This window comes from Pelobates fuscus, chromosome 9 (assembly GCF_036172605.1).
Source record: "Pelobates fuscus isolate aPelFus1 chromosome 9, aPelFus1.pri, whole genome shotgun sequence".
Taxonomy (NCBI): Eukaryota; Metazoa; Chordata; class Amphibia; order Anura; family Pelobatidae; genus Pelobates; species Pelobates fuscus.
Window position 1 is genome coordinate 31790500 of NC_086325.1, and position 25175 is coordinate 31815674.

General features: G+C 39.8%; 1 protein-coding gene across 1 annotated transcript in view; it reads left to right on the top strand.

Moving 5' to 3' along the window:
- The window catches only part of LOC134572731 (connector enhancer of kinase suppressor of ras 2-like), a 442602-nt gene that overhangs the window by 291603 nt on the left and 125824 nt on the right, over window positions 1-25175 (top strand). The window contains exon 8 of the mRNA XM_063431863.1: window positions 1800-1868. Within this exon, the coding sequence (XP_063287933.1) occupies window positions 1800-1868 (69 nt within the window). The remainder of the gene's footprint in view (window positions 1-1799; window positions 1869-25175) is intronic.

Genomic DNA, 25175 nt, shown 5'->3' on the forward strand with positions numbered 1-25175 from the left:
AAGGTTTGTGCAATGTGCATTGGGTTTCAGATGATTTTACATTTTTTCTGACTTTAGACCAATTGGAGGTTCAGCCGAGTTCAATATCTCCAAAGCGCCATATGGACGTAAAAACAAGCAAACGACTCGCGTAATGGATGAGCATGTTTGATTGATTCAGGCACCAAAAAAAAAAAAGGATTGGTGGCTAGGGCCCAGCCAATAAATGTAAAATATTCACAGATCATCGGAGAAGTGACCAATCAAGAGATAAAGGAGAAAGAGTAAAAAAAAAAAATCTATACTTATGTTTTGTATATTCCATAAATATATACAAAATATAAATATAGATAATTTTTTTCTATGTTGGATATTTTTCTCACTTAATTATATCAATATTATGTCTATATTTGCACTACACTGATTGGCCCATTCACGTGCCCTTTTTTGTTCGTCTTGCTAGTTTACACTATATTTGTCTTTATTGATATTTTAAGGTTAAATTAATGCACAAGTATTGAGTTGAGTGTAGACGTGCGCAATATACCTATTTATTTGTTCACAGTTGAAATACATTGGTTAGTTCAATACTTTAAAGGGTTACTCCAACACTTTTGGTTTCATTCCAAATTGTGTTCCTGTGTATTATTTAATGGGAGAGCCGAAACATCAAATAAATTGGTGTTAGAAAGTCCCAAACTAAATAAAATGTGCGGAAAATATCGTTTGGCCAAACCAAATTTTTCCACAGTGAATAAGTCTAGCTGTAAATGAGAGGTGATTTCCTGCCCTTCATGTTGCACCACCAGAGGTAAATCTAGCACCCACCAAAGAGTAGTTTTATTGTGAGTTCAGGTAGAAAAATTAAAAGACATTCTGACAATGTAGTAGCAAAGGTGTCTCAGATGGGAATTACCTTTATGATTCGTTGATGATAGTGAAAAGTGTAGTTTAACTACAGTGTCAAGAATGCAGGTTATTTAACTTGATGTAAATTGTAATCGTTAATTATATGACAGTCATGGCTAAGCTGACGTCTGACTGTGCAGCAGGGGAAATGTAGTATACAAACATTCATCCTGCTTTACCACCACTGCTATATATGGAAACCTATTTAACATAACACGCACGCTACTGCACTTTATTTGAACTCCATACACTTTTAACCTATTTTATTATGTCACATTTAATCTGTGCACTCTGTCTGATCCGAGAACACATATAAGCTCCCATGGCTGGTTAATTAGAATACCTAAAACTTTTCTGACACTAACATCATAATCACATTGTAGCTTAGAGGCTAAATCGTAATAGCTTACACAGCAAAACCTTATTTTAAATATTATTTTCAAAAAGCTGAACTTAAACATGGAAATATAATTTTGTTCTTTTGCAAATTTAAAAACACATTTAGTAAAATCGTTTTTCATTTCTAATATGGAATGTCAGTTTAACTGGTTTATGGATGATATACCCTGAATGATAACCACAATTCTACCCTAAATTTACCCACTTTTTGCAATATATGTATTATTTCACAGACATACTTTTTGGATAATTATTTGACTTGTTCAAAATACCATATTACTTCAATAGTTTTCATTAATCATTTGTACATTTTGTCATTATTCACCTACTTTTAATGACAGATCTATATAAATGAATGAATGCGTTGTTGAGACTTCGTACACTCTGGGGAATTCTCAAGTTATTTTACAAACTTTACCCAATTGTTCTACATGTTTACATCATGTTTTCTTAACTGCCCAAAATAATTAAATTAACCATTTTATCCTGCTGTTTTATCTCCCTCTCTACAGTCTCCTGCCGACCAGTGCAAGAAGATTCATGCAGGCGATGAGGTTATTCAAGTCAACCATCAAACTGTTGTAAGTAGTAACTGTGTTACATTTGACTACAGAAGACTAGTTTACTAACATGCTTCTTGGCAAGTTCTCAAATGACCTCCAATGATCTACCATTTAGGAATTATCAGATTCGGTTCCAATGGGAATATAAATACAGTTGGTGGATTTGGTGAAGAGTGGGTTTAGTGAGTCCAACATGCACACATGCTCATTAGCATTCTTCATTAAAAGTATTCAGACTCTAAAACACCTGATGAAAAGTTGTGTTTGATTAACTCCTAGAGGGTTAAACGAACCTGATTTAGACCCCAACCTTACCTTTCCTAAAGCCTTAGGACATTAATCGACAAAGGTAAATGCCTACAAAGGAAATGCAGTAGACTTAATCAATTAAAGCACATTTGCATTTATAAGAATTCTATTCTCCCCTTCCTCCCCTAGTCCAGTGATAACTGGTTTTTAATGATTCTTGAGACATGTAGGCTGCAATTGATGAAATTCCACCTTATACCAATCACTGTATTAGATAATTTCTTCGAAACTACAGCCTATAGCTGTTGTTAGTCTGCAGGTCCTACTGCTACCTGTATGAAGATACATATAATTCAACTGTTAATTAACAATTCATTTTTCTTCTCAACCAAGAATGGTTGTTACTGTATATATTTGTGAAGGAGGTTTCATATGACATTCAGGCAGCTTAAAAGACAAGCTGTTCAGAACTGTCGTCTAGCTAACGGAACACCATAGGGATTGTTATGGGTGGCTGAGCATCATAATAGTTGTAATGGTTGAATATTTGCAATGCCATCATTAGCCAACATCTCCCTACACTACAAGCCCTTTTTTTCTTTTTGTTTCATTTTATCGAACTTGTATTGACATTAATTATTTATTTGGTGTGTGTCTGCCCACTGTCTGGCGCTGCAGAAAATGTTGTATCTCTTGCAATGAACAATAATAATTTGGTCTCCTGCTGTTTTACAGCAGAACTAAACTGAAGTTGAATTGTAGCAGGGACTAAACACATTTTCTAAAAGGAAAAGACGGCATAATGAAATTCCACTGTTTGCAGCGTCCTTAGAATATAATTTATTAACTATTTATAACGGATGCTAACTGTACAATATGAGTGGAAAATGCATGCAATCCCAGCCAGGGTTATTCGTTAATGGGTGAATTTTTGGAATTTAAATTACATTTCAGATTTTAGGACATACCTTAAGTAGCCATAGTTGATTTGGAGACGTTCCCATTTCAGCTATTTTGCACATAAATTTTAAATTAATTTTGAATTAAATTTGAATTCCTGAAATTCGACACTTTGGTGAATAACCCTTTCTGTTATTGATTACACTGTTAATTGTTGTGAATTGAACTGGGTATTTCTAGTTATATACCAATACACTCAAACTTAAAAAAAAAAACTTCAATTAAGCTTTTTTGCAGCATGGCGATTATGATATAATATTTGAAATTCCCTGTCCAATTTCACATCAGTTTCAACCTTCAGCACTCCTGATGTTGTGGACTACATCTACCATAATGCTCTTAAGGTCATAATGCTGGCAATGCATCGGGGCAGATGTAGTCCATAACATCTAGAGTGTCAAAGGTTGCCTATCCCTGGTCTAGTATATACATAAGTAATTTCTAAGGTATAAAATAATAATACAAATTAAATTAACCAATTAATTAGATGATCTTTTTTATTGCTTAGCAAAACACTACTTACTTACAATTACTACAACTGAATCATCAGTAATATACCAAATTATGCAACAAAAGTACATCAGTTATAGTCTATTTTTGAAGCATACAAGGTATTCCAATAAAAAAAAGAATTGTTGAGAAGAGCAGAACGTGACTCAATTCTGGGTCAATATCCAATATATTCAGTGTGTTTACATGCTAGAAAAATTAATAATGTAGCACTATATATTTTCATGTAGTGCCTTTCTTGCCACGGGTACTCAAGATGTACAGCTAACAATTTAACCAAATAGGTGGATGATTAAGAGACGTTACAATTACCAAACCAAACCAGAATGATGAAAAACTGGGCTGACCTCACCAGGAGGACAACCTGTGATCCTGAGGTTTGAACATGCTCACTTGATGGTGCATCAGCCAACTGTGATTACTCTGCAATCTAATTAAAGGGTTTTTAAGGAGTAAAGTTATACAATGATAATGAGAAAACAAAATGCAATTATTAAATTCTTTCACAAATACATGTAGAAAAAGTCATGTGATAAACAATGAGAAAATAAAGCCCAATTAATAATGTCAAAAGCTCTGAAATGGTATTTGTGACCATAGACTTTAATAAAAAGGAAATTCTCAAAAAAGACACGCAAGACATTGCTGCAATCATTTTGCTAAAAGGATGCAACCTCTTCTTAAGGAGATATTAAGGCTCTCTTTCGAAACATTAAAGCCATGTTCCACAGCAAACTGAGAGGTCTACAAACCTTAGAGGAGAGGTTGAACCTCTCCCACAACTCTAAAGCTCCTGCTTTGACCAATTTGAGGCAAACAGAAAAAAGGTCTCCAGGCACTCAAGTTGTAAGCAGTAGGCAGATTTATTGGGTCAAAAAAGTGATAGAGCAGCAATGTTTTGATCTGCTACGAGTTCTTTGTGAAGCCAAATGTGAGGCTGTTGTGGATTGCTTGGTCGAATTGGAATCTCAAGTGGAGGCTTTCCTTGTCCAGCAGCCTACACATACATACACATTCAAGGCATACCCTAAAGAGTCTCAGCTAAAGACTTGTGGGACTATGCGGAGGCTGTTCTGCAAGCAAGTGGTAATCTGGGAGGTGGTAATCCAGTACAAGTAGACTGGACATACAGTGGGTTCTCTTGGCTCTAATTGATGCCCCCAGGTATGTGATCACTCAGATGCTGATTGTGAGTGACAAAGTAGAAGTCCTATGGTTGGTGCATAACTCACCAGTGGAACAGTATGACAATTTGTAATTTTTGTTTTTTAGAGACTTACCTTAGTAAATACTTCAGTGGCATACCCAATTTTTCATGATCACTTCGGTGTCAAAAAACATAAACATAAAATATTTTTGGGATCCTCTACACTTTCTGGACAACAATGTTCTTTAGCTTCACCAGAAGGACTTTTTTAAGGCACTCTATCTGGGCTTTGATTGCGCCACCAGACCATAAGCTAAAATGCTGCTATGTGGAACCTCTCACTTCCTGTGCAGCAGGGTCAATATTGAATTGTATGTGCAGCTCTGCTGATACACCACCATATAGAATAGCTTAGACTTTGTTGCACTTTGTACACATCCTGGTTGGCTCACGGAGGATTCTGTTTATCATATTACATTGATCACCTGATTTTATGTTATCTTTGTTTTATATTGTTATGGATTTTATAAAAGCTTGCAGGAATTAGCTGTTATTTAACGAATAATAATCTGCATATCTAGTTGTATGTTTGAGCATATTGGCACCCTATAGCTTGTTTATAATATAGTTATCTCGTCCTATTTTTTTATTGCCTACTCACAGTTTTATTCTACTTCCCCTATAAAAGACCTTCCCTATGAAGTCTTAATTTATTTTACAAACGTATTGCATTATGCCGTGTACCAAGCTCCAGTTTTATAATTATGCTATTGTACCATTGTGAAATGTCCAATAAAACAATGACTTCAATGAAAAAAATAAGTATCTCCCTGAAAACAATATTGTGACGGATATCATAATGCAATCATTTCTTTGACAAAAAGTAGACATTAGAGAATATTGCTGTCTATCTGCTGTACAATAGAATTTGTCTATCTGCTGTACAATAGAATCTGGTAATCTGACTTTGTTATAATATAATAGCTGCCAAGCTAATATGAACCAGTCAAAAGCAAGACTATTTTATATAAATCTAAGTGAATTTTTTTTAATGATAGTTTAATGTTTTGTTGAAAGAACTATGGATCCTTAATTTGGTAAATGGATTGTGGACATATATTTTAGCACCACAAGTAAGAATGAAAAGATTGCCCTGTGATGTATGGTGGTGGACCAATTATTCTTAAGAATGGATTTGCATCTTCTGTTGCAAGTGTCCAAACAAGAATCAAGGAAAGATGCTATAGATAAATCTTTTTAATCTTTTTATAGCAAGCTTTTTGTTGACGGGGAATAGTTACGTCACCATTCTAATGCTCAATTGAATCATCAAGCATACTGCTATCAGACAAGAAATCATTTCTCTTAATTTTGCATCACAATCACCAGACCTAGATCCATGGGGACACTCGGGCTTTGGGCTGCTGCATCCAATTAATGAACAAATCTGAAAGTGTTAGACATTTTCTCTCTGGAGGAATGTACATAAATTGCTAAGTAGAAGTGATGGAACCATACTAAACACAACACTGTCTTATCCAAATAACTGTAATTATTTTGTTAGGGAGTGGGGAGTGGCTATCGCATATCCTTATATCTCTGTGTTTTTTCCAATTGTTTGGTAAAATAGAAATGAACAGTCCATACTATTCAGTAATAAATAACAAGATGTACTTTTATAAATAACTAGTTAACCCATGTCGTTATTCTAATAATGAGCCAGGGAGGAGCCATCATCAAACTCTGTGTATAATATTGTACATAGTTTAGGGTAAGGCACTCAAAACAGATTCACTAACTAGTACTAATTGCTAAAATAGCTAACTCAAAACAGATTCACTAACTAGTACTAATTGCTAAAATAACCAATATTTCTAGGTTTTCAATACATTTTTAGAAGTTATATAACAAATATTGCAAGGAGTGAATTACGGTTTTAAAGCAAAACTTAAAAACAAAATTGGCATGCTGAGATTACAACTTTTATAGTAATCACTGAACTCAAACCACTAAACATCTACATATAAGTATATTTGTGTACAAAGTACATCCCAGAGGCTATGTAACTATGTAAGTTTTCATTTAACGAATTTATCCATATATATATTTTTGTGTTGTTTTTTCCGCACACATATTTTATTTTGGGGAGATTACCCCACTACTGAAAACACCCCATGTTTGTATTCTGCTACTTTGTTTTCGAGTATATTGATAAACCACATGTATACCTATTCCCCTAATCTTGTCCCTAATCCAACCCCTAATCCAAACCTTAAACCAACCATTAATCCAACCCTTCACCCTATTTATAATTCAACCCTTAATCATACCCATAATCGTATCCATGATCCAAACCCTTATCCTACTCCTAACCCTGCCCCTAAACCATCCTCTAATCACATGTCCTAACCCAACCTCAGGGGGGATTTCCTAACTGACAGTACAGAGGGCTCTATAAGCCGATTGTACTGTGTGAACGCAGTATGAGAAGAAGAGCTCTCTCTGCTGGCTGGCAAAGCCCAGCACCAATCCAGGAGCAGGGGTAAAGGAAGGTGGTCTCACCAGGGTCTTTTCAGACTTTATGGACCTCTCTGATACTGGGTGGGAGGGGGTCACTACAAGGCTGGAGGGGGCAATGGCATTTTTACATTGAAATAATGTAATCATTTAAATCAGCTGAAATCCTTAAATTAATTTAAAGGGCTATGTACCATGCTCATTTTGAGTGCTCCACATAGCTCCACTGGGACCACTCATTTGGGGCCTGCTTTTTCATTTCTTCAAACTGGGGGCGCTCTGGTCACTCATTCACAGTACTCGCTTCATCTGTTGGTCTGGGGCCACTAACTGGGACCACTAAATATGGCTCCAGCTTGCAAAAAGGACCCCCAGATATCTAAAAATATCTGGGGTCCCTTGGTACCCGCAGGGATTTAACCCCTGCTGATACTATGACTGCATAACGGTCTATGCCGTCAAGGGGCGTAAAAGCCCTGCACTCCATAACAACATAGACTGTCATGTGATTGTTAAAGGGTAACCATCAAAACTATGAGATCTCATGATATGGCAAACACCAGAGTACAGAAGAAGACAGAGAGGTATTAATGGCTACATATGCTGAGCATTCGCCATGGCAACAATTAGAATGTGCCTGGTGATTTCTCCACTTTCAGGATTGGATGTGGATTTGATCTTTGTCCACATCATGTTCACTTATGGTAAAATAAATAAAAAATATACTGCATTTGGTATAGAAATTATGCTACTCAGTCTTTTGTTTTTTTCCTTATTAATTCAAGATTTATTTCTATGAGAAATCAGTTAAAGTGACCTAGCAGACAATCAGAATGAATGCCTTAATAACAATTCTGTGTATAAACATGGCGTGTTTAATGTGTTTTGATCAGGATAACATGCATTTTCTTTACCACTGAATGATCAGATGTATCGGTGAAGGAGATCCATGTCTAGCATAATTCACTATATTCCCATGAACATTAAAATAGAGATATAACATGCTTTCTGGTTGTATCAATTTATAGTCCAGTCATTCAGAATATTAAAATCGTTGCATAAGATTTAGTGGTTATGTCAATTAACTACGGTATATCTCAGTGTCTGCAAGAAATACAGAGCTTTCTACATTTCTTTAGGTTTCAACCTATTCAGCATTGGGAATACCCAGTGAATATTCAACATGCTGTTTACAACCCTCACACTAAGATAATCAGTAGTGACAAACTGACACATACCTCCCAACATTGGGACGGGCTTTTAGGGGGGCATCACAAATTATGTAACTTGTGTCGCTGGCGGCACCAATGATAGGTGGGCCTGCCAAGACAAATAGGTAGAACCCTCCACTGACAGGGCATGTCAGTATATATATATATTAATATTAAAATACACTTAGAATGGCGTTAATTTGTATAAAATAAAAATAATAAATAAATTAGAAAAAAAATGTTCTAACTGTATTTTGATATTAATATACATTATATATTTAAATAAAAATAAATTTAGAATGATGTTATAAATACATATATATATACCACATCTCTATTTCCGTGTCTGGTAATATAGTTTACACATTACAGCACGGAATTACACAATTATGGAATATGAGTCTTTAGGAAATGAATGCGCATGATTTAAACATATAAAAGAATCGCTGGTGTACATAAATATGTAAAACCCAACAACTACATTTAAAAAAAGAGGAAGGAAAAAAGATCATAAATATAGCCGAGTGGTTCTACAACTTAAAGTGTTCAGTTGCTTCCTCTAAACGTTTAACCACCACAAATAAATAGAAATATATTGTACATTGCACCAAGTGAGACTGCTATGGCTCTCGTTTTGTAAAACAGACAGTTCGATATTTTTGCACATTCTCTGTTTATCACAGATGGTTAATATGTAGAGCTACATTCTCTCAACCTCTTGTTCATACTGTAAAAAGCCTCTTTTGGAGACTTTTGGAGACATTCCAAGTTATGCTTGTGTTGTCAAAATACTGAGATTTCTGCATCCAAATGACTGTGCCTCTAATGTGAAAATATGGTCTGTTTTCTCTAAACATGTTTTAACTTTGTGTTGATCGTGAGATTAATTAGTGAGTTAAACAGTAGCGTACTCGTAGCAGTATATTACTCCCAGCTCTTCCAGTGCCTCATTAAACTCTTCAGTAGAAGAAAAAATATCTAACCGACTCTGCAGATAGATTCTGTATCATAACACAGACTAATGCTGAACTGAAAATAGATATGGAGACTAATTAGAAATTAATATCTCTTTAAAATTGTAATTATAGTACAATTCAGCCCTAGATGTAAATCTATCTGTCTATGAATCTGTCTATCACTCTCGCATGCACACATACTTCCTGCCTCATTAAACCTCAGGGGGCATATTTGGCAGAGTCTGAGCGAAGCCTGGTGGATTTGGGATATTTTAACAAGCTCTTCCAATTGAAAAAAAGAACAAAACCTCAGTCGCAACTTTAGGTCAAAATGGTCCAGAATTTTGAGTTTCTTCCACTTTTTTTTTTAAACATCAAAAGGAAGATTTGATGGGAAAATTGAGATGAAATAATCCAAATGTAACTTAAAGGGGCACTGTAGGCATCAAAACCACTTCATATCCTTGAAATGGTCTGGGTGCATTGTCCCTGTCCTCCTAACCCTGAAAGTGAAAACAATGCAGTGTTAGAGAAACTGCATTTTCAGGGTTAAGACTGCCTACTGTGGAGGTCTATTAGACAGCCACTAGAGGCGCTTCCTGCTGTTTCAGAGTTTTATTTGGTGAATCAACACTGGACTTCCTCGAGTTTTGCATGAGGATGTCCAGCGTCTTGTAAATCCTGATAGGTAAGCATTGATTTGTGCGCTGCTGGAATTTTTTGTTAATCCTTTCATTGGTTGGGGGGGGGGGGGGGGGCAGAGGGACTCAACCCATTGTCTCACCACTGGAATCAGGCAGGTGAAATCATTTTTTAACCCTTTCATTGGTGGGGTGGGGGGGTGGGGAGGATGAGGGACAGTTTTGTATTCCTAACACTATAGTGTTCCTTTAATACAAGATAATTTGTTATGTTTGTTGACATTTGTTTCCTGATAGTGATTATGAAATATAGTTAGATCCTCATCCTTGTATATGTATATCTCTTACCTCTTCTGTAATGTCAAGTATTGATTATTATGCCAAACTGAGACAAAAGCAATTTATACTAATCCATAGATAAAATCCTGTTTGTTTGATGTTCGCTTGTTTTTTTAAGCAACGGTGGATTAGTATCAGATTTTTGATTGATTGTAAAGGAGAGAGTTAATTCTCACTTGCCCCTTTGGCATATCACTTTGGCAATAGCTTTGTTCAGTCGGGGCTGCCAACCAACATTTCAATATCCTTCAGAAAACTATTGCCTGGGCCTTTCCAATCACACAGTCCCAGATATTCATACTCGCACACACACACATAGTGTAACACATACATCTATATGTGTCCCCAGACAAAACAAACACACAGCTACACACTGCAAGACACACAGAAACTGGCCAGTTTGGGGGGCTTTCTGCGCCTGGGGGACAAAGAGACTGGGTCCGTTTTCCCACATTCGGGCTCCCAGGCGCGGAGGATCCTAGGATGACGGCCTCTGTCATTGCGTGTGGGAGGCCCCCTTTGTATCTGGGGCGGGCTTTCTGTACCTGGGAGACAAAGAGACTAGGTCCCCTTTCCCGCACGCTGGCTCACAGGTACAGTGGATCCTGGGTAGGAACCTCTGGTTGGTTAGGTGGAAGACCCCTTGCACGGGGTTATGCATAAAAGTCATGTGTGGCATAATAAAGTGTTGTTGTACCCTTCATCTTGTCTCGACTGATGTTTGGGGATGTGATTGCTGAAACAACAGGATTTACTTGTATGCTGCAACTGGGTTCTTGGGGAACGTACGAATTAGTTCCTGATATGTGAGCTGTAATCACTAAGTACCTAGCAGTTCGGGCAGAACCAAACGAACGGGCATACGAAATATCAGCGTTCGTTACAGAGCCCTATATCCAATTCAACATAAACCATCTTTAATTTAAAAGAAAATTGTACTCAATTTTCTGGATAGTGGGGCTAGCTTCATTGCCCTCAAGATTTGTTTGCAATTGAATTACTTATTTTTGTATGCGCATGCATGCTATAATACTTCTGTTATAGCTTTCAATAAGCTGAGAAGGTAGAGTCACTGATTATTATTAATCATCAGGACACTCAGGACTTAGAGGAAGAAAACAAATTCTACCACATACCTTTGTACATTGATACAGATAAGGAGTAATGTTGGTTGTTAAGCTAGAACTTGAATTGCTGTTTCCTGAATATTTAAATGTAAATTCACAGTACGATAACTTATTTATTTTTAGATATTCATTTCCCAGCGTTTTTGGTCACCCATCTCATTTTCAAAGGGTTAGTGGTAAATGGCACATATAGACTCATAATGACAGCTCTGCCGATTTGAGTAATATTTGGCCGGACGTTCTGGTCATTGGATGTCTTTCAAACAAGCTTATTTTTAATAGCTTACTGGCAGCTTCGAGATTCAATGAAATATTATCCTTGCCTAAAAAAACCTAGAAAAAAAAAAGATTTTCTCTCATTTACAGTATTGAGTTCACAGTAGGGCCTCTGAATGTTGTTCTGTAATAGTATATTTTTAGTTTGCATGTCATCACTTGGCCGGGATCAATACAGCCTTTAGAGCCCATGTCATTTCCATTAGTAGGTACGAATAATTTGCTGGATACAGCTAGATTGGAGCGTAATCAATAGTTTCTGAAATGCTGGCATAAGTAAGCCGTACAGTGAGAGTCTAATTTATGACTCAAGTACTTTGGCTTATTTTATGTTAGGTGGGTTCCATAATTGTATAGTGGAACTAAAAGGCCAATCTTCTCCTTAAGCATAATGTATCATAATGTTTCTAGATCAGAGCACTAATAATCATCTTACATTATATGGTTATCTGTGATAACCACCCAGACCTTTATTCATCTGTTATCGAACAAGAGTCCTGGAGCCATCGGAGAATACAAGAGAAAGACTGAGTAGGCATTTACAAATTGTAATATAGTTATACAAATTACCCTGCTGTGGTGGCCTCGTTATTGGTGTCCAAAAGATATGTATGTAATTTATTCATACCTCTTGTGTTGTACCGTGTGTGTGTGTATATATTCTGCAAAGTCATTTGTAAATTAATTTTTTTACATTAGCCAGATGCATTATTAAATGACAAAGCAATAATACCTTTTTTTTTTTAACATTTTATTTCGGACATGCTCATGTTGCTGCTCCTACTTGCAGTCACCATCTCTTTCCTACGTGATATCTTTCACCTTCTCACTGTTTCTCTGTGAATCACCATTATGCTCTTGCAATGGCAAAGAGTTACTGATATTTTATACTCTGGGCATTTTACGCCAATCAAGTATATTTCATCAACTAATTTTTTTTGTTTTTGTGTTATATATACAATGTATAATGAAATAGTGTAAGCTTTGGGAAAATGTGCCGAGGCATTCTGATTATAAATCGTGAAACTGATGGTAGAGTAGGTAATGGATGTTTCAAGATCCACAAGATGTCCGTGTTATTTTCCCCAAATGAACATTCCATGGTGTTGTTCACTGTTGTCATTAATTCTGCCCCCTATTGCTGTTCTCACATTTCAGAGACAGGCAGACAGGCAGACAGGCAGACAGGCAGACAGGCAGACAGGCAGACAGGCAGACAGGCAGGCAGACAGGCAGACAGGCAGACAGGCAGGCAGGCAGGCAGACAGGCAGACAGGCAGACAGGCAGACAGGCAGGCAGGCAGACAGACAGACAGACAGACAGACAGACAGACAGACAGACAGACAGATAGATAGATAGATAGATAGATAGATAGATAGACTAGGACAGACAGACAGACAGACAGACAGACAGACAGACAGACAGACAGACAGACAGATAGTAACTATTCCAAATACCTGGTTACATTTTGTTTTATTAAATAAAGTCACATCTGAAATTGAAATTAAAGAAAAGCTCTAGGTTAATACCGTAACTCAGGGAATCCCCTTGTATATTAACATAGTTACATAGTAATCTAGGTTGTAAAAATACTAAAGTCCATCAAGTTCAATCTTTAAAACCTATTCCTTTATGCTGTTGATCCAAAAGAAGGCAATAAAACCCAGATGTAGCAAATTCCAATCATGCCACAAATAGAGCCATAATGGCAGTTAGATTTCTCCTTGGATCGACAACCTGTTCACATATATATTAATTATATATTTCAAATATTCTGTTTTTACGCACACAAAAAAAGTAAAGGCATTTAAAAAATATATATATATCTATCGAACCTGATTTGAGAGCCTCATTAGGTAGAGACTTCCATATATGTATTGTTCTCCTCTGCTGTAAGTGCAAATACCTTTCTTCTAGTCTCTTGTATATTCCTGCTACGTTTGTACTGACCCTGTACATATTTGAATTGTGCTTTCATATCCCCACAGACACACCATTTTTCTACAAATACAAATACATTTTTTTTCTAGCCTTTCTTCATTACTAATGTTTTCCATCCCCCTTATGAAGTTTGTAGCTCATCTCTGCTCTTTTTGCCAGTTGTGTAAGATATCCTTCTTTAAAACTGATGCCCAAATTTGCACCAAATATTCAAAGTGGGGTAATACCATTGATTTACAAAAAAAAAGGCAAAATTATATTTTGATCACGTGAATCAATCCCCCATTTTATACATAACAGCACCTTACTGACCTTTGTTATACCTAAATCTTTTTTACATACCATAGCAGCTTACCCCGTCAGTAATAATAAAAGGTAATAAGATATTTAATAGCAATCGCATATTGCATCGTGTTTCAGAACAACTGAACTAGAAATGAAATGTAGGTTTGTGTGAGGACGACAATACATAAAGAATTAAATTAATATTCAGAAAATCTTATTTTGCAGCTTTTTCCATTCACTGACAAACACTTGATTTGTTGTTGGCATTTTGTTTGGAAATCAGCCACCTACAAAAGATGAATAGCACACCAATTTGTGCTACTCAGTAGCAATACTTAGAAATACCTAGAAATATCACAGACCTCCAAATTATTATATTTTCATACAATATTATTCTGTCTGCTCAGAAAATTATCTATTAGCCCATTGACCCAATAAAAAAAGAGAAAGGAAACTGAACTAAATATACCTCATCACCATTCTCATATTTAGGGATTTATTACAGAATTTGTACAATAAAACCAATACAACGCGTGCGTTTATCCTAACTGTATGAACAATACATATCATTTCAAATTAACTCTGTATAATTATCTTCGCGGAAATGGAAAATAATAAAATTTCATTAGACACTGTTAATGGTGACTAGAACTCTTTATTAGTACAAAATGAATCAAGTAAATTGAATTTTGCAGCATTATGGTCTTATAGATTTCCAGCTGGCTAATAAATAAATATGGTCACCACAAGATTCAGTTGGTAACACGTATCGTGTTATCTTAGAATGGGTCTACAAAAAAGGAGATGAATTGGATACATTCAGATCTGGTTAAAGGGACAGTATAGGTGCTGTAACAATTTAATCTCATTGGATTGGTTATAGTACATGGAGTCCCCTGCTACTGTTCCTCCATTCAGTGATAACACTATTTTCAAGCAGCTTAACACCGGATGAGGTTCCTGAAGGTGCTCCTTTTTGGGAGTATTGTGTCAGATTGTTTTCTTGTGCCAGATTTCAACAAATTGTTTATAGAGATTGCCATATTTTACTTATCATATTATACAAAATAAAACCATTTCATTTTCATCACTAGTTACAGGTCCCATCACTCCACACAAATATAGTTTGTGGATTCATGCACTGTGACCTTCCACATAAATATACCCTAGCATTCACAATCAAACAAAAGCTCTGCACACAAATACATGTTTATATTCACAAACACTGGCCGATAAAGTAAATGTACACCAGCACAGTGATCAGAGACTCAACTACATCCTTGTTTGTATACACACTGATACTACACAAACGAACACACACTATCTATATATCTCTCTCTCTTTATGTATGTGTGTGAGTGTGTGTGTGTGTGTGCTTGTGGGAGAATGTGTGCTTGTTGATTTATATAATCAGTAAATATGTCAAGCGTAGCACATTGGTCCTCCATTTAAGTATTTTTATATATATGTACTTTGCACACACACACAGACACACACACACAGACACACACACAAACACGCACGCACACATATCGGTATACACATGCACTGGTATTCCACACTCAGGCACTCTTACCTCCAATGGTCAGGTATATCCCCAAACCCATGTCTGATATTAAATTTCTTTAATTTTTAGGACAAAAATCTTATCTGAATATGGAGACATAACACGAATGGCAACATTTGTATAGAAATCTTAACAAATGTTACAAATTAACACTCGCAGTGGAAAAGGCAATTTTTCGTTCGGCTTCATTGCTCTCGATCGGGGAAACAAAACACAAACTTTATGTGTGTGTGTTGGTTGTATTCTTTTTATAGACTAAGAGTTTATTTATTTCCCTAATTATTCCCACAGCAAAACCATCCAGACCATTGCCCAGAAAAACGAAGACTTTAATGTTTAATGCTGAACATATTTTTTTTTTTTCTAGGAAAAAATCTGCTTGTCACAGATCAGAAATCTTCCTACAGCTTTTTGCGTATCAGGGGAATTTTCTTTGAAGTGTGCGTTAATTATTTTCTGTCTATTGCAGAAGCATCTCTGGGTTCCTGATTACGTACCGCCTGTCTTTCTCACTTGTTTATGACATTCTGCCTTCCATAGGACTGTTCTTCATCTCTGGCTTCTAAGACTGTATTTGTCACGATTCTTGTTATTAAAAAAGTTAAATGTCATGTAATGAAAGTATGGTAAATGAATAGTCCTTGTAGGTAAAGAACAAGTTCAGAAATACATTGCTTGAAAGCTCTTCTCTGACCTGTTTGTATAAGATTTGTAGGTATTAGATTATTGATAGAATATCTTGCTGCCAATAGCATTTTCAGCCAGTACAAATAGCAAGCTGGTATTAAAGATTCCTGAAAAAATAACATTTCTAAAACTTGGCTGAATATGCAAGAAATAGGTCGAAAAGGAAATGAAAGAAGCTGCTCTGAAAGAGATTAAGCAAACCGATGGGAGGGTAACGTGCTAATGTAAGGAATAATCTGCACAGCCTGCTTTCTATTGGCTGTCACAACATTCCAATGTAGAATCCAAATGTTGCAGTGTAGCGTTAATTTTAGAGGCTTAGATAGAGGCTTTAACTAAACCCAATAGATTTTAGTTGTGTCGACTAAAATCTACTGGAGATTTAGTCGACTGCAACTAGACTAAAATGAAAACAATTCAGATGACTAAAATACGACTAAAACTAAAATGGATTTTTAATCAAAAGACTATGACTAAAATTAAATTAACATTTGCCGCCAAAATTAACACTGTTGCAGTGAAGAGACACACTTTGAACACCAATTAAACGTTAGAACTATGTTTTGATTGATCCAACCACATAGATAAATGTATTATGCATTTATGATTTTATTATTATTATTATTATTATTATTATTATTATTCGGTATGACTGTGCTATTATTGATCTGGACTTCTAAAAAAATCAAAGGGGTAATAAAAAACCAAAGTGAACCCAAATGCAAAATATTTCAGATAACAGAATCAAATGCCAGAAATAGTGCTAAGAGAGGCAAGGAACGGAGAAAGGATATTTTTAAGAAGGGAAAGAAATATTATGCATGACCCTTTTTCTTGCCCTGCATTTGATTGACAGGTATAGTAAATCCTGATATAAATCCTGAAACAAATCAGGTCTTATAATGAAATGTATATAAAATCCTGTCGTGTTTAACACTATCCTATTTATGTATCTATCTGCTAGCTAAAAGTACATAACTCCAACTACGCAACGCCTATACTGCACCCACACGTTTACCCATTATGTAAATTAAGGACTTTTTCTATATATCTTATTACTGTCAGAGAATAGCTTGGTTTTTTTTATTCTTTTTTTTTCCTTCACATTAATACTGACAGCAGAATGGTTAGCTGTAGAAAATATGCATAGAACAATATGACATCATCTTTTTTTGTTTACTACATTTGGTACCACTCTGGTACCAAAGAGTGCCTAGTTTTGTAAGCATGAGTGATGGTTGTCTTACAGCAAGCTCATATCTCTTATTTTTGCTAATAAATGCAATAATTTCAGACCTTAGGTAGAGGTTTTCCTTTCTCTACATTTCAAAAAAGGTTAAATGTTAGTTATACATGTTTTTTTTTGTATCTTTGATCTATGTAGATCTATATACGACTTATTTTTGAACTTTATATTAATTATAAAAATATTGCATATATTGATGTCAAATATAAAACCTTTCAATAAAAAATATGCATAGAGACCAGGGATGGCCAAAGGTAGACCCCATGATGCTTTGTGAACAATATCTGTTGACTTGATAATCACGAAATTGTACTCATTTGTGCATTTTGCATTTTATGGTGTAGGTTTCTGATTTCCATAATTCACAGAAAGTGTGTTTCTTTATTAATTGATATACACTAATCAGCCACAACATTAAACCAGCTGCCTAATATCATGTAGATCCTCCTTGTGCTACCAGAACAGTTCTGATGCTTCGAGGCATGGACTTCATAAGACCCTTGAATGTCATTTGGTATCTGGCACCAAGTTGTGAGGTGGGGCCTCGGTGGGGCCTCCATGGATCAGATTTGTTGTTCCATCATATCCCCCAGATGCTCAATTGGATTGAGATCTGGGGAATTGGGAGGCAAAGCTAACACCTTGAACTCTTTGTCATGTTCCTCAAACCATTCCTGAACATTTTTTGCAGTGTGGAAGGGTGCATTATCTTGTAGAAAAAGGCCACAGCCATAAGGGAACACCATTGCCATGAAGGGGTGTACGTGGTCTGCAACAATCTTTAGGTAGGTGGTATGTGTCAAGGTAACACCCACATTAATGCCAAGACCCAAGCTTTCCCAGCAAAATATTCAAAATATCAATGAGCCTTGGGCGCCTATGACCCTGACGCCAGTTCACCAGTTGTCCTTCCTTGCACCACTTTTGGTAGGTACTATCCACTGCATTCCGGGAGCACTAGTATCACAGTTACTATTACAGCACAAAACATTATTATCCTTGAATAATAATATATATATAATTAGAAGGATAGCCATTGAAATACATCACCATATGATAAACGACTTTGAATACTGCATAAAAGCCACTCAGATATTGTGTCTTTATCAAGTGTGGATATTTGCAGTTTTTTTTATAAACAGAAGAAAGGTGTTTGGTGTTTCTAAGATGCAGTCAGCAATTGGTTAATATACTTCTTCCAGTGTTAAAACAAGACAGTACAAACCATAAGAATAATAATATGTATTTACTTTTCTGGAATCATTGGTAATTTTATTATACCCAAAAAGTAAGTATTTGCTCATCTTTAATTAAACGCCTGATCTCCATTATTCCAAGCTCCCTGCAATATTACTGAAATATGCCCTTCCAAACACAGTTACAGTAAAGTAACACGTGGAGTTCGTTTTATTGTTGTATGTAAATTGTACTTCTGCAGTATAAGTGCTGGGAGGGTTATTAAAAGTGATAATTCACCCTAAGTACAGACCTGATAATGACTAGCTATATTTTGAGAGATGTTAGATACTTTTTCACTACACTTTTTTTCTTGTTTCTCTCTCTCTCTCTCTCTCTCTCTCTCTTTTTCTCTTTAAAATTGGTCGGAGTTTGCAATATCTGATTCTCAAATGTAAAGTAACGTAAACATTTTATAACAAGAAACAATAGATAAGAGTGAGATTTAAGGGGCCCTTCTGACTAGAAGTGAACAGACATTTTTTAACACAATATGCTTTAATTGCGTCACATGAGTACAGCAAGATTTTAAAGATGTACTTAAAGTGAAACTCCAAACACCTAAAGCACCTAGCTTACTGACGTGTGTAACGGAATGCTGTATAACAGTACACGATATCCGTTGGTATCCTCAGGAAATCCACAGTCAGAGTAGAAAGCAAGGCAATATCCCCAATCCTCCCAATAACCGGACGAAACACAGTTTGGGAGTCAACTCACTCGGTTTATTCACAAGAAGCGTATTTATACAGTTCCCCATGCAAGGGGTTTCCACACAGATAATCCAGGGGATTTCTCCCAACATGCATTGTGACTTTCCCAACAGGCATTGCGGCACGAGAGGGATACTCCCACTAAAATGGACGATTAAGTGGATTATCCCCTCGTGTAGCAAAACCGACAATTGACTCTAAAATATATAATTCACACAATATTCGGTACTTTGGAATAATCGAACGTTCGGTAGGTAGCTGGGGTCGGAGCGCACACTTTGGGAGAATACCGCTCCGATCCCAGCTGAATTGACCGAACGCCGCACATAATACATTTAAACATGGAAGTTGGTTTAAAAGTACCGAATAAGTACGGGACATATAATGTACCGAACGCGGAACTCCCGAACGCTCTGGAAGCCCAGCGGGGCTCGGATCATCGAGTAGCCGTTTTCAGTTCCAGGCTCTCGATGACCGAACACCGCTGCAGAGACAAAGGATCCAAGATGGCCGACCGCCGCATGGTCGGTAGTGGATCGACGGCCACCTAGGAGACCCTTAATTACCGATTGCAACAATGTTGCAATCGGTTAATTGGTACCACACGACTTGGGAATGTGTGGTCGACCTGGGGAGCCCGTATTCGTACGGCGAATGGCCAGGATAGCCGTGTTTCGTCGTATGAATGCTTGTACGCTCGCAGCGTACGGCTGCCAGCGTGCGAACGGCCCTAGCACAATACATACACATTTAACGGAACACATCATACATTCAGCCTACGGACAACCTATACTGCATATCGCTCCGAAGTGGCTAGTTTTGCCACAATGCTCCCCCAGAACCAAGCCGGCATACACAGTCTGATCCCAACGGATCGGCTTGGGGATGTCCGGGAGAGTACTCACAGATCACTTCTCGAGTTCAGTCTGTCTGGATAACCCGTCAGCGTTACCGTTTTGTTTTCCGGGCCGATAGTGAATGGTAAAGTCAAAGGGCTGCAGCGCCAAACTCCAGCGCAGCAGCCTGGCATTGTCCCCAGATACACGGTTTAGCCACACTAACGGGTTGTGATCTGTGAGTAAGGAAAAAGGTTGTCCGTACAAATATGGCTGTAACTTTTTGAGGGCCCACACCACGGCCAGGCATTCTTTCTCGATGGCAGCGTAGCTCACTTCACGCGGCAGCAACTTGCGGCTTAGGTGGGCTACGGGGTGTTCTCCGCCATCGGCTCCCACTTGGCTCAGTACTGCCCCCAATCCAAACATTGAAGCGTCTGTGTGAACAAGAAATCTTTTAGTTGGATCAGGAGCAGTTAACACAGGAGCATTAGTTAGAGCCGTTTTGAGTTGCTGGAATGCCTGCTCACACTCTGGGGCCCAGACAACCTGTCGGGGAAGGTTCTTTTTAGTCAAGTCCGTTAGGGGTTTGGCCAGGGTGCTATAGTCTGGAACAAACTTCCGGTAGTAGCCGGCCGTCCCTAAAAACGCCAGCACCTGAGTCTTAGTCCTGGGGGTAGGCCACTTTGCTACGGCCTCAATCTTGGCTGGCTCGGGCCTCTGCTGCCCACACCCTACTCGGTGTCCCAGATACTGTACCTCAGCCATACCTATGTGACACTTGCTAGGCTTTAACGTTAACCCAGCCTCCCCAATACGATCTAGGATCGCCCCTATATGGTGTAGGTGGTCCTCCCAGGTCTGGCTAAAGATGGCTATATCATCTAGATAGGCACAGGCATATTCTTGGAACCCGTCCAGTAGCCGATCTACCATCCGCTGAAAGGTAGCCGGAGCGTTTTTCATTCCGAAGGGCATGACCTTGAACTGGTACAGGCCAAACGGAGTGACAAACGCCGACTTGGGGATGGCGTCATCGGCTAGTGGAATTTGCCAGTATCCCTTACACAAATCAATGGTAGGGAGATACTGGCCCAGTGCCATCTTATCTAACAGCTCGTCTATCCGGGGCATCGGGTAGGCATCGGACACCGTTTTGTCGTTTAGCCTCCGGTAGTCGACACAGAATCTGGTGGTGCCATCCTTTTTCGGTACCAGGACTACCGGCGATGCCCAGGGGCTATCGGAGGGTTCGATAACCCCTAGCTGTAACATCTCATCTAGCTCGGCTTTCATATGGGTACGGACTGATTCCGGAACCCTATATGGAGCCTGTCTCATAGGTAGCTGTCCCAGGGTGTCTACTCGGTGGGTGGCTAGCGGAGTGTAACCAGGTAAATTGGAGAAGGTAGCTCCTTTGGCTTCGATCAGCGCTTGTACCTGGGCACGCTCATGGGCGCTTAGCCGCTCCCCCAGCTGAACTCCCTGGGAGGGCTCTATCGGTGCCTCGGGTTCTAGTAGGTCAGGTAAGGGTAGGTTCTCCTGATCCTCTAAGGAGGAGGCACAGATGGCCGTCACATCCTCGATCCTCTCATGGTAGGGTTTGAGCAGGTTCACGTGGAGCATGCGTCTCTTCCCTACCCCTGAGCAGGGGCCAATCACATAGGTAGTGTCGCATCGCTGCTCCACTACCTGGTATGGGCCTTGCCAGATGGCCTGCAGCTTGTCTGTGCGGACAGGTTTTAAAATTAAAACCTTCTGTCCCACCTGAAAGCTGTGGTCTCGGGCTCCTCTATCGTACCAGCGTCGCTGTCGTTGCTGGGCCGCCTGGAGGTTGGTGTGTACAGCCTGAGTGAGCGCCTCCAGACGGTCCCTGAATTCCAGGACGTAGGATATGATAGGGGTTTCGTTGGTAGTACTCTCTCCCTCCCAATGTTCCCTAATTAAGTTCAAGGGTCCCCGCACCCTCCTCCCAAATAGTAACTCAAACGGGGAGAATCCTGTCGACTCCTGGGGAACCTCTCTATAAGCAAAGAGTAGGTGAGGCAGAAACCTCTCCCAGTCTTTGTGGGTCTCCCCGAACGTCCGAAGCATCTGCTTCAGTGTCCCGTTGAACCTCTCACATAACCCATTGGACTGGGGGTGGTAGGCGGAATTAACTATTGGCTTAATGCCACATACCTTCCACATATGTTGAGTAACTTCGGCCGTAAACTGGGTACCTCGGTCCGAGATTATCTCTTGGGGAAACCCTACCCGGGAAAACACTTTCATTAATGCCTCCGCTACGGTCTCAGCATGTATATTAGTGAGGGCCACAGCTTCGGGGTACCTGGTGGCGTAATCCACTACAGTTAGAATGTATCTTTTGCCAGAGGGACTGGGTTTTGGCAGGGGCCCTACGATATCCACCGCTACTCGGCTGAAGGGTTCTGCGATAATGGGTAGGGGACATAGCTTGGCCTTGTGGCGATCCCCTCGTTTACCTACTCGCTGGCAGACGTCGCAAGAGGTGCAATACTGGCGCACATCCTGCGAGATTCCGGGCCAGAAGAAGGCATGCGTTAAGCGGTACCGGGTACGGGTCATCCCTAGGTGTCCTGACAAGGGAATGTCATGAGCAATTCTAAGCAGCTCCTGCCTATACTTTTGCGATACCACTAGCTGCTTGTTAGTCAGGGTGACAGACCCCCCCACATCTTTTGTCGTGACACGGTATAACAACTCCTTCTCCCAGATGTACCGCTCCCCCTCTAGCCCGGCTTGGTCTGTTTGTGCCCGGTCCCTATATACTTGGAGGGTGGGATCGGTCTGGACTTCGGTCGCAAAGGTAGTCGGGGTATCCCAGGACATGGGGGTCGGTTGGGGAGCATGGTCTCTTACCTGAGCCTCAGAGTGTATCGGTGTAGCCGTGGTGCGAGCCTGTTGTCGGGTGGTTACGGGGTGTGCCTCCTGGTAGGGAGTCTGGGGAATAAAAGCGGAAGTCATTTGGCCTAAGTCATTCCCCAGCACAACATCTGCAGGTAAATTCTGCATAAGCCCTACTTCCACAGTCCCCTCTCCCACACCCCAATCCAAGTGTACTTTGGCAGTCGGTAGCCGGTATACTGCTCCCCCGGCCACCCGTACTGCCACTGAACCGCCAGTGTGGGTTGCGCCCGGTACCAAATGTGGTGCAACCAAAGTTAAAGTGGCTCCCGAATCCCGGAGCCCTTGTACCTCCTTCCCCTCTAGGGTTACTAGCTGCCGATGATGTTGTCGGTTGTCGGTGGCTCGGACCGACATTACTTCGTGGAGCACCCCTAGAGGCTCCTCAATTTGAGCGCTCAGCAATTCTTGGGTGACGGGTGATACCTGGTAATGGTGTGCAGCAGCCCTTGGTGCCAAATTTTGTCGCACCTGATTCCAAGCTTGCCGGCTCCGGTTTTGGGTGCACTCCCGAGAAATGTGTCCCCACTGCTTGCAGGTGTGACACTGAATGTTAGCCCGGCCGTTGTATCGGGAGGGGGGTGGTGGAGTATTCAGTGCTGGCCTGTGCAGGGGTACGGTGGGGCCGGTAGGGGTAAAATTTTGGGGTGGCCCGGTAATCCGAGGGAGGATCTTATTCTGTGATCCGTGATGCCTCCGGGCATCAAAATGCTGATCCGCCAATCTAGCGGCTTCGGGTAGGGTGAGTGGTTTACGGTCTCTCACCCATTCTTGTGCGTCTGGGGACAAACCATTAAAAAACTGCTCCAGTAGCATAAGCTGTCGCAACTCCTCCATATTAGTGGCGTTGCTGGCCTGTATCCATCCTTGCGATGCTTGATCCAGCTTGTGCGCCCACTCTGCGTGAGAATCTTTCTCCGGTTTGCGCAAGCCCCTGAACTTGCGCCGGTATGCTTCTGGGGTAATAGCATACCTCTCTAAGATCGCCCTCTTTACTTTAGGGTAATCTTTGCTGTCCTCTCGAGGTACAGCACGGTAGGCTTCAGCTGCCCTACCCGATAATTTGCCGGCCAGCAGCGGCACCCATACTGCGGGTTCCAAATCGTGCAAATCGCACAGCCGCTCAAAATCCTGTAAGTACCCATCAATTTCGTCCTTTTCTTCACAAAACGCTTTAAATGCGTGATGTGGGACTTTGGGCTTTATCTGTCCATAGGTGGAGGCAGTAACAGACTCTGCCCTAGGCGGGGTTGCTGGTGGGTTGGTTGCCAGCAGATAATCCTGTACATCCGATATCATCACGGTCAATATTTCCAACGATACTGGTTGCGGCAGAAACTCCAACCTGGTTCGTAGCTCTTTTTGGAATGGGGTCTCTTCCTTGGCTGGTGGAGGTGTAGCGCTGCGGGCTCTGTCTCCCTCCATCAGTTCAGCGATCAGCACAGCCTTAGATTTGTTGCTGGCTATCTTGCCCCTGGCTTCCAGTAGCTCTTTTAAAGTCTGTCGTTTCAGTATGGTGTAGTCAATCTCCATACGACTTGCCCTTGCTTTCCTTGTTCGGTAGTTCCAGTTTACACGAACGCTGCTTTTCGGCTGTAAGGTTCGGATCCCGTCGCTTGCCACCAATTGTAACGGAATGCTGTATAACAGTACACGATATCCGTTGGTATCCTCAGGAAATCCACAGTCAGAGTAGAAAGCAAGGCAATATCCCCAATCCTCCCAATAACCGGACGAAACACAGTTTGGGAGTCAACTCACTCGGTTTATTCACAAGCAGCGTATTTATACAGTTCCCCATGCAAGGGGTTTCCACACAGATAATCCAGGGGATTTCTCCCAACATGCATTGTGACTTTCCCAACAGGCATTGCGGCACGAGAGGGATACTCCCACTAAAATGGACGATTAAGTGGATTATCCCCTCGTGTAGCAAAACCGACAATTGACTC